Genomic DNA, 12,355 nt, shown 5'->3' with positions numbered 1-12,355 from the left:
CAGAGGATGGCTGGATGGAAGCTGCTGGTCCCATCTGTTTTGGTGTCAGTTTACAGTAAGTCTCAGTGTGCGTCAACCTCTCCTTCTTCGCAGTGGAAATGGCGGCAGTGGTTCAGGAGGTCCAGCAGTTGTTCGGCCCGAGCCTGGCCCCTCCTGACCCCGTTGAATTGTCCTTGACAGATAACCCTAAACTACTCAGGTTGGCGCCTTGTATGGCAGCCACCGCTATCGGTACATGTGTTTGTATGTGAATGGGTGAAGGTGAGGGCATGACATAGTAAAGTGCTTGGAGTGCTCAGGGGAGTACAAAAGTGCTTTAGAAATGCAGTCCATTGACTGTCCATTCTCTCCCCTTTGCCCACAGGTGTCGGCAGTTTGTGGAGATGGTGAACGGTACAGACAGTGAGGTACGTTGCTTTAGTGTGCGCTCGCCCAAATCCCAGGACAGCTACCCCGGGTCCCCCTGCCCGAGCCCCCGACATGGGGCCATCAACCCCCACCTGCACAGCACAGGTAAGCCCAAGCACCACCTGCACCTGCCACAGGGCACGTCTGCGTTCCTCACGCTTTGTTGGGGTGTACAGAGAGAAATAGAGCTAGGACACTCAAACATCTCAGACCCCCGTCAAGCCTGAATGCCATATCTCATGTATATCAGATATGCTCCAAAAACGTCTTCCTTTGCTCATGCCACACCTTTTCACCAAGGTTCATGAGGATCAGGCCAATAATTGTTCTGTAATCCTGCTACCAGACAAATAGACAAACTGCACCGAAAATATAGCCCCCTTGGTGGAGGTAATGATAGCGTTATAGAGTCGTTTGTCATCTATAATTACCTGAGTCCTGTTATTTGAGTAGCAATAGCTGTAAGACTCATGAATAGTGCTACTATTGCAGTATCACCATCTGAGAAGCAGCATTAGAATAGATGTGTTTCAGTATTGTGCAAAATTGGTATTGTAATTCTGCTTCCTGTTTGCTACCTCAATTGAAATACAAGTGAAGTGAAATTCAAGAATTGAATTGGAATTTAAGAGCCAGTTTCAGAATTTTGCACAACCCTGATGTGTTGGTGTTGAATTGGAAAACATTGTATTGACGTGGACTGTTGTAGAGACTTTTTAAGTATGCAATATTTATTGGATAGTATACTAAGCATATTCATGGTATATTCATCCATAATTGCTTGGCACATGGTACTTTCATCCATACATGAATTCATCCATACACATTTGTGTATCCCAGTCCGCCAGACTGGTGTGCTGTACCCATATATAAAGGAATCTAATGAAACATTCATCTAAATGTCTGTCAATGGTTCACACTGGTAGGCTGTACGTCATCTGCCTGCTGTAATGTCCCACGCAGGTGCAGACAGCCCCACATGCAGTAATGGGGTCACCCCTCCCAGCAAAAGCAAGAGCCACAACAAATACCCGGGCGTCAGCTCAGCCTCTTCCTCCTCCTCGTCCTCCCCCTCCTCGGTCAACTACTCCGAGACAAACTCCACCGACTCCACCAAGTCCCAGCCTCACAGTGCCACAAGCAACCAGGAGACCAGGTGGGTCAAAAGGGCCCTGTGTGTGTGTGCGTGTGGTGCGTGCGTGCGCGTGTGCTAATGTCATGTAATGGTAATTGGGTTTATATTGGGTCTGAGTGTTATGAGTGTCATACTGTGTGAGTTTGTGTGTGTGCCAATGTCATGTAATGCTAATTGGGTTTATATTGGGACTGAGTGTTATGAACGTCAATGTCATACCGTGTGTGTGTGTGTGTGTGTGTGTGTGTGTGTGTGTGTGTGTGTGTGTGTGTGTGTGTGTGTGTGTGTGTGTGGGGTGTATTCACCAGCGACAGTGAGATGGAGATCGAGGCAGAGCACTACAGTAACGGAGTGACTGAGAACTCATCCGCCCGGATCATGAATGGCACCTACAAACACCAGGAGATCCTACAGGCTGATGAGAACAGCCTGGGCAATGGTGTGGCAGGTATGTGCCTGAATACACAGTTATACATCAATATAGCATTACATGCGTGTTTATACGTACACATACCGGTACATACATGCCCTGACACACACATTCCGCAGGCCATCACTCTGACTCCTGCTATCTCTGGCCTTGTATTGAAAGCTGCTAAATTAAGTTGTTTTAAAATGCTGTTTGTCACCAAGGTTACTGAGACTTTATTTATGACCCTCTCTGGCCAGAGTACATGTAGCTCAAAAGAACAGAATGTTTCTGTGGCAGGAAGTTGTTTTTTATTTGGTGTGCCTGTTTGCCAGGATGCATGTTTTGTGTGTAACAGAAACCTTGTTTTTGGAATGGCAGCCATGTGCAGGCTAGACCTCGGTGTCAGATGTTGAAAGCTGTTTAGTCACCATATCGATGCTTTTAAAGTAGTCTTAATTGTAAAATCCAGCTTAGAAGTCAATAACATGACGGTAAACGGTTTATTGCGGATCACACGGCCTCTTTTGAGTGCATGCTTTTGGTTTAGTTTATATATTATTATTTTAACATTCAGCAATTTATGTACTACTAATGTAATTATATTAAAAAAGTTTGATATTTGATAATTACAATATACAGTACCACTACTACTACTACTACTACTACTACCACCACCACCACCACCAGCACTGTAATCCATATTTGACCTTAGCCTTCAGTGGAGCTCCATGACCTTCTGCCTCTGTCCCCTCCAGATGATAACTGCCCCTCCAGACAGCTGTGTGGGGGCAACCAGGCGGCCACAGAGAGGATGATCCAGTTTGGCCGCGAGTTGCAGGCCCTCAGTGAGCAGCTGTGCCGGGAGTACGGCAAGAACGCCACCCACAGAAAGATGCTGCAGGTAGGAGAGACGCGTGGGGAGACATGGAGGGATTATGGGAGGCAGGAGGAGGGATGGAATGATAGACAGATGGCAATTGTAGAAAAGAGAGAAGAAGTGAATGAGAAGAGAATAAGGAACAGTGTCAGGATAGGATGGATGGATGGAACAGAGGAAGGGAGAGAGGAGGAGTGCAGAGGAAAAGCTCCACTCAGTGAGGGTGCTGCAGGTTGGAGTGACAGAAGGAGGGAGGGGGAGAAGCGCAAAATGAATGAATAGAAAGAAGAGTTAAAATGAGAGAGAGAGAGAGAGAGAGAGAGATGGGCTGGCTTGAAGTGCAGATGTTCTATAAGAAGGCTTCCACACATAAACAAAGGTCCTCAGCTAGTCCTTTGCTGCCTTCAAAAAGAAGGTGTAGGAGGAAGAGGAGGAAGAGCGAGGAAAGGGAAAAAGTACGGAACAAGGAGTGGTGGAGATTGTAAAAAGGGGAGGAAAGGAAAGGAGTGAAAGTGGAAAATGTCTTTCAGAAGATGATAGAACGCACACGCACACGCACACGCACACACACACGCACACACACACGGTCACACAGAAACACTGACATGAGCTCTGGAGTCACATTCCATTCTGTGGCACTTCACTCTGTGCCTCAAAATCACTCATCAGCGGCAGTCTGGTGCTTCTCATCAGAAATGGCTAATCTGTCTAGAAATAGATCGCCCCGTTCCTGACAGCATGCTAATCCTCTGCCAGCACAGTTTTTTTTTTTTTTTTTTTTTTTTTTTTTTTTTTTTAAATCAGGCTTCTCTGAGGCCAGCCCTCACTGAGGACTTGCATATTAGTGTCATAACAGCAACTCTGCTCCCACGAAAAAAGCTTATGGGATGGAAGTTGTGGCTGATAGCAGTGTGTGTGTGTGTGTGTGTGTGTGTGTGTGTGTGTGCGTGTGCGTGTGCGTGTGCGTGTGCGTGTGCGTGTGCGTGTGCGTGTGCGTGTGCGTGTGCGCGTGCGTGCACATTTGTTTGTGTTTATATGTTTTGTGTATGTTTTGTCAGGATGCCTTCAGTCTCCTGGCGTACTCAGACCCTTGGAACTGCCCGGTGGGTCAGCAGCTTGACCCCACACAAAGAGAGGCCATCTGCTCCGCACTCAACAGCGCCATCCTGGGTAAGTTCACACACACTCACACGCACGCTGACTTATACACTCACTCACTCATACAACCTCATATACTCACAACATACACAAAATCTACTGACATTCACAATGATTCACTTGAGACCACCATCAAAGACCATGTCAATGACAGTCTTCATTGTCCTCCTCAAGTCTCCAAGCTGGTTCCTGCTTACCTTCCCCCTGGCACCAGTCAAACAGCAGTGCCATAAATGGATAGATAGATAGATAGATAGATAGATACTTTATTGATCCTCAAGGGGAAATTCAAGACAGCACCCGGTGGGGTGGGCAATGCCATAAATGGGCAGTGCCACATGCCCATCATAGGCCTACTTGTCTTTTTTTCTTTTGGTTGCTGATGTGTCCTGCTGTGGCTCACTGACCCACTCCTGCCGTGTGTGTGTGTGTGTGTGTGTGTGTGTGTGTGTGTGTGTGTGTGTGTGTGTGTGTGTGTGTGTGTGTGTGTGTGTGTGTCCACATCCACAGAGTCCCAGAACCTGCCCAAGCAGCCGCCTCTGATGCTGGCACTGGGCCAGGCCACCGAGTGTGTGCAGCTCATGGCCCGAGTCCGCTCCGGATCCTGCTCCTTCGCCAGAGTGGACAGCTTTTTGCACTAGCACCCCGTCAAGGTGAGATGATGAGCATGTAAACACATACTACACATACACATACACCAACGAACAGCAATATCAACTGTAAAATGGGCTCTTGTCATTGGGAGGCATGTTGATTCATCCTCTGTTGTCTAGAAAGATCTATGTTTTAATTGTTTCTGTTTTTTTACATATAATGTCAAGGGAGTCTATATGCTACCAACATTTCCAATTATGTTTGCCGTTGTGGCTTTTGAGAAGAAATATTCTAATTTCAGCCCTCAGTACATGAGTGATGGCTGTGTTTCACAGGCAATGTTCAGGACCGCTAAGAAGAGGACCTTTCCAGTTGGTTGCCATGTGGACAGCACGCGTTTTGAATTGGTGTGTGGCTTGCCGTTTGCCAGAGGCAGTTGGGCAGAGGAATGTGCAGAGCAGGAGAAGAGAGGCTTCTTTTTAATTTAGTATTATCAAATACAAAAAAATGTGTGACACTATTTAAAGATAATTAATTATTATTCTGTTTCTCTAGTCTTTTTTTTTTTTAGTTTATATTTTGTCAGTTGGTTGTGCTCACTTTGGAAACCAATCTAATTCCGTTTTTCTTTCTTTTTTTAAAGGGGTGGATTCCCCACATAGTATTTTTAAATGTATTCCATATCAAGGATCTCCATTAGCAACTGTTGTGACAACAAGTGACATAGTCCGGTTTCTCTCACTCAGGACTCAGGTATTCAGACTCATTATGGCATTGGGGTATTGCACAGAGGTATATCTAGCAGTAAAAAAAAACTCTGTCAAGTAGTCCATGCTCAAGTGATTTGAATAAAAAGAAAAAAATATGTCCTCAGTAGCTTACTATGGGCATTCAGTGGGGTGGCCCAAAATAGTTCCGGGTGCTGTTCATCAACTGATATGTGTGAGTGAGAGTGCACAAGGCTAAGATTATGTCATGCTCCCCCCTTCTTCTGAGGGAAGCGTCTTAGGCACCAGCTATTACAGGGCACTGTCAGAGGGTGGCGCCACCAACATAAGAGTAAATCAGATTTATGTGAAGGATATTTTTAATTGTGTTCATTTCAGGGGGTGATGACCTCAACATTATAGAGAATTTACCTTTGATTTATTAAAATGAGAGGTCATCGTTATACGCTGAAGTGCAGAAATAAGTTTAAAATCCATTATTTCAGGCCATATGGAAAACCCCCTGTGGTGTTTGCGTGCTAATATTAAAGGATTGAAAAAAGATTACATGGCTAATAGTTGGCTCACTCATTTGATGCAATGACTATTATAGTAGTGCACTGACCTGTTATGAACAACTAAACCATGATGGCCCTACTTATATATTCTTAGCAGATGACCAGGCCATGGCAGTACTGACTAAAGCTGCTATGGAGGTACAACCCTGTGGCGGGAGTCACCAAATTACCAAATGTCTCTGGAGATTGGATAACGGTGCTCTTTGCAGAACGCTCATTCTGCATTCCTATCAGTTTCTGACTTTTTGTGGCTTATTAAGGCCGGAAAAAAATATATATTGTTTGAAATATTAAGTAGGTACATACTAGTGTTAGATTGGTTTGAGTTACCTCCCTGGATTTAACAACATCCACACAAGTAAGGCTCTGTGCAAATGCAATTTCTCAACCAATAAATCATGAGGTCATATCTTATCTATGCTGATATGCCTAGCAGAATATTCTTTAAAGGGTCAGGCATTGACCTGGCCTGTATCCTGTTTCGATTCGGCCCTTATCTGTATCAGTCAGAATTTCTCTAGTCTGCTGTCATCCGGGCTCACACCCCTACCACCCCCTTTTGGCCTTCACAAGCTCTGTTGCTACCTTGGCAATGTAAACACTGACTCGGTCACGATGGGACACGTGGCTACAACCTCATTCATTTGTTTGATTTCATGGTGTATGTATGCAGCCACTGTTTAAATCTGTTGCTTTTCATTTACATTCTTTTTCATCTCTCTCTCTCTCTCTCTCTCTTACTTGTACCTTGTTCTTATTAACTGACTGTCTTTTAGCACACAGAACAGAAAAGAGACTTTTAATCGATGTATAAACCCAGTATTTCGCCCACCCAGCAGGAGGTGCTCCACTGTGTTGAATGTAGCTTAGCCGGTCATTTCTGTTCTTAGTTGCTGTTATTTTTTTTATTATTTCATCAAGTTTGCTGCTGGCCTCCTTGAGATTGTTTGCTACACCCACATATGGACATTGTCTCTTACACACACACTCACATACACACCTGTTCTGACGTTGCATTGATGTTACACCTATATTTCAGTTATACCTCACGTTTGTTGGCAACCATGTAATGCTTGTTTGTATCACATAGATCATAAGCTTAGGGGGGTTTTAAGATGGGGAGGTGGGAGCGGGCCTCATCCACAGTAGCATATGTTTGGTATCAGTTCACCCCTCGTAGGATAACGTGTCCTTCAAATACAGAGTTCCCAAAATTCTCCAGAGAGAGAGAAGAAAAGAGAACAACTATGAACACTGCATTTTAGACCATTCCCCCATTTCCACGTAACAGGTTTAAATCATTTAATAATAGGAGCTAAAAGCCAAAAAAGACATGTTGGTATGTCTTTGAAAGGTATACTCTCAAGACTGCGAATCCCTTTTCTCCTTTTGTGATGATATCTGAAGTTCTGAGGCATTTCTTTTCTTTTTCTTTATTTTATATAAAACAAACCACCCATACCAATCCTCAGTAATGTTCAGTTGAGATGATGTGTGAATAAAGTTTAACTCCAGTAGATGACTTGATGAAATCATTCAGTGGCGTTATCCTATTGCATGGAGTCTCATGTGTACCTGCTAACAGCCATACATGTTTGATACCGAAACATGAGAGGAAAAAAATCAAGAGGCTAACTAGGCATCAGGTCGACATCTCACTCAACTGTAAGTAGAGCGTTTTGCCTCGAGATTGCTTTTTTCATGGCAAATGTATTTTGGAACTCATCTTAGTAACCACCCAAAATGTATATTGCCATCTTAAAAAAAATAATCTGTATTAGAAATTTAATATCAACTTCAAGTGCAAATAGGGACCTTTTGTGGGGGAAAAAAGAGAATCTTTTTAGACTTCTCTTTGAAAAAATGTGTTCATTTTTTCAAATTCATCCACTTGTCTTCTGTATCCCTGTGTGCCTCAGAGGACTAGAAGCAGGACACATGAAATTAAACTGAATACAACAAGCTGTGCACAGTTTACTTCTGTTATAATTTTACATTTATTTTGAGTTTTCAGTTTAGCAATCGTGAAATGAGTTACCCTCTACTTAGCATGAACCTTTTTAAAACCTTTAAAACATCATAAAAAAAAGAAAAACAATTTTAAAAACATACCTATGTACTGGAAACATGATAAAGAAATATTGTACTCGTTTAATTTTGACAGAATTATTTTTATTAAAATACACATCCATGAGCATATGATTGTTGTATGTTGCATTTCTTTCTTTGGTATCTTTATTTCTTTAAGTCTAAAAATGTCCTAAACCCAGAGATGTTATTATTGGAGGACTTGTGCCCTACATATCACAGGATCCCACTCTATTCTTCTTTGTTTCGACATAAATGAACTTTGTTTGACTAATGCTACTTTCTACCTGTTATAGCATGCTGACAATAACACTTGGTTTCTGGAAATGGTAAATAGTCAACCCTTGGGTGACGTCACATGAATGATTAAACCTTGAACAAATAGTGACTAGTTGGCACCCACAGGTTATTATTACATTATTAAAGGATAAATTAGTACAGCCCCATGGCTTGGTTTCTGTCATGCAAAGAATGCTAGTTGCTTCGCCTGCAACCTGGGAAAGACAGAGCTCATTTTGGAGAAGTTGACAGTTACGGCAAATGATGAAATATTGAAAAGCGCTTTTTAAAATATGACAGAAATATCATTAAGTGCGGTCTAATCCATTACAGACAGTTTTACTCTGTTGCAATAGGAGAGTAATAAAAGAAAGCATCCGTGAAGACAAAATTCAAGTGTAATGCTTGATTTATAACCAAAATAGTATACACATAATTGCTAAGAGTGTAGCAGTAGAATATGTAGTATTATATTTCAGTCAAATAAACATGTAAAATGTACAGTACATTGTGACTATATAGGCTAAGGTGAAGAATTCATAATACTAAATGTCAAATTCAATGAATGGTCGTGGTTGTCTGACTGTCCCTGTGTGGGTCTTAAAAACAGACCACAGTCCTGTTCATACACAACTGTGGTTGTATAAATTGGGATAATCGCTCTGACCAAGCCATTAACAATCCTGGTCAACATGCTTAAGGAGCACGGAGGGGAGGGGTGTCATTTTATTGGCTATTGAGCACAAATATCAACAGACTCAACCTTTAATGCCATACCTACATAATGTGAACACAAACACTCCTGAGACTATTTATGACTCAGGGGAAAACTGTGCAGCAGCGTGCTGAGATGGATGTAAGTAGAAGCCAGTCGTTGGAGGAAGACCTGTTTTACTATGTAGACCAGGGGCCCAAGACTGGATAGCGACCAAATGTGCAGATTTGAGAGTCAACATGGTGCAGTTTAAAATGAAGCCTAGAGTTTGGTCTCACAGACAATCTGTCGCAAGATTCTGAGGACTGACCACAATCTGCAGTCTAATAACCACATCTAACTTAAGCAATTATGCCCAGTAGGATATCGCAATATTGCAGTCTGGACAGGCAATGTTAATATATCAGCCACTTTCATGTTAGGGCTGGTCTATCTCGCTCTGACAACCGTTATATTTCTGTTAATTACTCTTCCACAAGAGATTAGGGCTGCTCTGTCTCACTCTGACAACCATTATATTTCTCTTAATTATTCCTCCACAAGAGATTAAATCTTTCAAGTACCATTTCAGAAGAATCATGAGCGCAGACTTCCATTTCATCATCTGAACGTACTTAAAAATAAGTATTACAAATACCTGCAAATGGCATCACTTGCAACTGGTATCATTTGACTGTTTCACATAATAAAACATTACTTTTGAAGGAATTCCCAAGTCCCTGGGAGAGGCTCAGGTGTATTAAAAGTTGTGGCATGGTTGTGTTGATCACAGTCGCTGTTGTGTATAGTCTTTCGTGACACTCAGCTGATCAAGTCGTCGGACACTCCCACATCCTGAGGGTGTGGAGACAGTGGAGGCAGGAGACTAGTCTGGATGCTCTCCTGAAGAGGACGCTCCTCTGCTGGCAAACCCAAACTCTTTTCTGTAAATCACAATGGAAATGTGACCACAGTAATGTGTAAATAACATTACAGCATACTGCTGTAGTGTTTTCCCCCTGGGCCTAACAACATTAAATGTATGTAAGAGTGAAGAGTAGCTATGTGTTCATTTCTATGACGGACCACCCAAAAAGGCCTGTATATGTATCAGACGGACAAACTCCCCTCAACCTCAGTACATGAATTTTTAAAAATATACTCATCAATGCACTCTTTACCTGTTTCTTGATCATTTGCAGTGAATTACCTGGATCAATTTCTTTTGGCCTCTGGACTTCAACCAGAGATAGAGAGGTGCATGGTGGGTCTGAGACAGGATCGTGCTGAAGAGGATCTTGAGGTTCTGCTACTGGTGCTGGACTGCTGTAGTTCATGTACTGATAGAGACTTCTGGCATTTTTCCTCTTTATTGGAGAGACTGGCACAGGGGGGAAAGGTTCAGAACAGTGCATTCTTGCATTAAATACTGAGCAAACTGTTTGTCCATAACAATCAACAATCATTTAAAAGGTAATGAAGTAATGCTATTACAATCCATTTTTAAGACAATAACTTACAGCACATGTCTGAGAGCACATCACTGGACATACAGGGTGAACTCTCTTCCATGTTTCCCAAATGATAACCTGACCCTGAACTTTTTGATCTCTTGTTGTCCTCTCTTCTCTGAACAAAATCATGATGCTCAAACACAAGGACATCAGAACTGGACCTCCTGCACAGTACAAACCAACCAAAAAAATCCCTTCAAAGCCATGAGAATATGCTAGGCTACATCATGAAATATTAAACTGGATAGCCTACTGAAGGGCCTATGCCTTATATATGAAGCTTACAGGATAAAATGACAGACCTTGCCATCTTCTTAAAACCGTGGCAACCCAAGAGCCTGCGAAGGGACGTGGTGTCCTCCACCCTCTTCAATATCGACAGGGCTTTCCTGTGCTTTCCTCTCTCTTCTTCACAAAGTGTCCAGTTGACAACCACATACTTTCCATCATCACTCCACTATGGTAAGGCATTGCAGATACAACGTTGAGTGAGTACAAAACACATTAGGCTATATTAAAAAATACATTTTAAAAAATCCACCACCCATAGGCTAACGTTAAACGTTTTGGCTCATATTCTGGCTGGCTAGTTGACCTACAGCAACTTCGAGAGCTATCTTACCTGAAATGATTTTATATCTGGTTTTTTCAAAACCCTTGCAAATTTCTTCAAGAAATCCGACGTATCGGGTTTCGTATGCCTTGATGTCATGCTGACTGATAGATAGGCTAGGCCTACAAACTAGGCCTGCTGACGCTGAAGTCTATTATACAGTCGCGTCACAGGTAGTCCGTGCCTTTGTGCAGACTAAATAAGCTATTGATGGAATAAGGGCTGCCGAAAAATATTATTTTTAACAGGCAAACATTTTAGGATATTGACATTCACTAACAACCTTATGGAACCCGACACCTTGATGACTAACCTGCAACTTTTAAAACAGTATCTATGGAAACCGCAAGGCTGATTTGGATAACGTGCAGTGACGACGCTTGTACAACAGATGGCAGCATCAGTATCTAAAATATCACAGAATAGCAGGGCAGCATCAGTAGATTAGACAAACAACACAGCCTGTCTGCATCCTTTTTAAGAATTCTCTGGCAACAATGTCGTTTCCATCAAAATGCCAAAGTTTGGTCAGTTCTCAAGAGGCTGTGTGTGAGGGCCAACATGTAACAGCAGGGAGCCTTCTGTTTAGACTTGTATGTCAATGCTCCCTCCTCAATCCAGCACACTAACTTTTAGATGTAGCCTACAGTTAAGAACAAAATTATTCATACCCCTGGCCAATATTGATTTAATGTTGATTTTCTCTTTACCACTATACTTGTTCTATGATTTTAGAGTGGTCTAGCCAGAGTCCAGACCTCAATCCATAAAAATGTGAGCACAAGGCCAGAGTGATGGCAAAGAATCGTTCCTGCCTAAAAACCTGGATTGCTGCTAAAAACATGTGGTCTAGAATCATCGTGGAGACATGGAGAGGCTTATAAGAACCATTTGAGAGCTGTGATGGCAAATAAAGATGGTTCCATTCATGGACGGATTATGAACTTCCGGACCCCTGGGCCCAGATGTAGCCTATTAAGGGCCCCCCACTAATTTACGCATATGTGGGAGGGGGGGGGTTGGGGGTCCTCCCCCAAAAATGTTTTAATTTGTTTGATGTGCTTTCCTGTATTCTGGTGCATTTTGGGGATGGCCAATACTAAATTCAATCAGATTCATAGCCTACATCCTGATTTGTTGATATTGAGGCAATGATTCCATGCAATGGCTTGGGCTTCAGGGCCCCCTGACCCCTTGGGCCCCTGGGCCTGGGCCCGGTAGGCCCGTGCAGTAATCCATCCCTGGTTCCATTGATTATTGGACACAATTTTTCATTAAAAAATGTAAAAGATGAAAAC

The 12,355-nt window shown here is 42.7% G+C and overlaps 2 protein-coding genes across 3 annotated transcripts in view; one reads left to right on the top strand and one right to left on the bottom strand.

Moving 5' to 3' along the window:
* Window positions 1-8,068, top strand: part of ranbp10 (RAN binding protein 10) — a 24,582-nt gene extending 16,514 nt beyond the window's left edge. Inside the window, exons 9-15 of one of the 2 annotated variants that reach the window (XM_048256992.1) lie at window positions 365-513; window positions 1,372-1,564; window positions 1,858-1,991; window positions 2,711-2,856; window positions 3,891-4,002; window positions 4,501-4,643; window positions 4,920-8,068. In XM_048256992.1, coding sequence (XP_048112949.1) covers window positions 365-513; window positions 1,372-1,564; window positions 1,858-1,991; window positions 2,711-2,856; window positions 3,891-4,002; window positions 4,501-4,631 — 865 coding nt within the window. In that variant the 3' untranslated portion in view covers window positions 4,632-4,643; window positions 4,920-8,068. Of the gene's footprint in view, window positions 1-364; window positions 514-1,371; window positions 1,565-1,851; window positions 1,992-2,710; window positions 2,857-3,890; window positions 4,003-4,500; window positions 4,644-4,919 lie in introns of both variants that reach the window. The other variant, XM_048256991.1, reaches the window with a different exon arrangement.
* A 1,684-nt stretch (window positions 8,069-9,752) lies between these two features.
* On the bottom strand, window positions 9,753-11,365 carry LOC125303400. Its single transcript, XM_048257158.1, has 5 exons — window positions 11,067-11,365; window positions 10,747-10,901; window positions 10,451-10,608; window positions 10,141-10,311; window positions 9,753-9,874 (listed from the first exon to the last, which is right to left on the bottom strand). Exons 1-5 carry the CDS (start codon window positions 11,154-11,156, stop codon window positions 9,753-9,755), a joined length of 696 nt encoding a protein of 231 aa, XP_048113115.1. The 5' UTR covers window positions 11,157-11,365.
* Window positions 11,366-12,355: the final 990 nt, after the last annotated feature.

Source organism: Alosa alosa, chromosome 11, assembly GCF_017589495.1.
Source record: "Alosa alosa isolate M-15738 ecotype Scorff River chromosome 11, AALO_Geno_1.1, whole genome shotgun sequence".
NCBI lineage: Eukaryota > Metazoa > Chordata > Actinopteri > Clupeiformes > Clupeidae > Alosa > Alosa alosa.
The sequence above is the reverse complement of the archived record's forward strand: the minus strand, read 5'-3'. Positions and strand labels throughout refer to the sequence as shown.

Bases quoted from the DNA above. Each gene is read 5' to 3' on its own strand.
- LOC125303400 (XM_048257158.1), bottom strand. From the start codon at position 11,156: ATGACATCAAGGCATACGAAACCCGATACGTCGGATTTCTTGAAGAAA. The intron at 10,312-10,450 runs GTAAGTTATTGT...CCCCTGTGCCAG, and splicing joins TGTGCTCTCAGACATGTGCT to TCTCTCCAATAAAGAGGAAA. The intron at 9,875-10,140 runs GTAATTCACTGC...TGTGATTTACAG, and splicing joins GCCAAAAGAAATTGATCCAG to AAAAGAGTTTGGGTTTGCCA.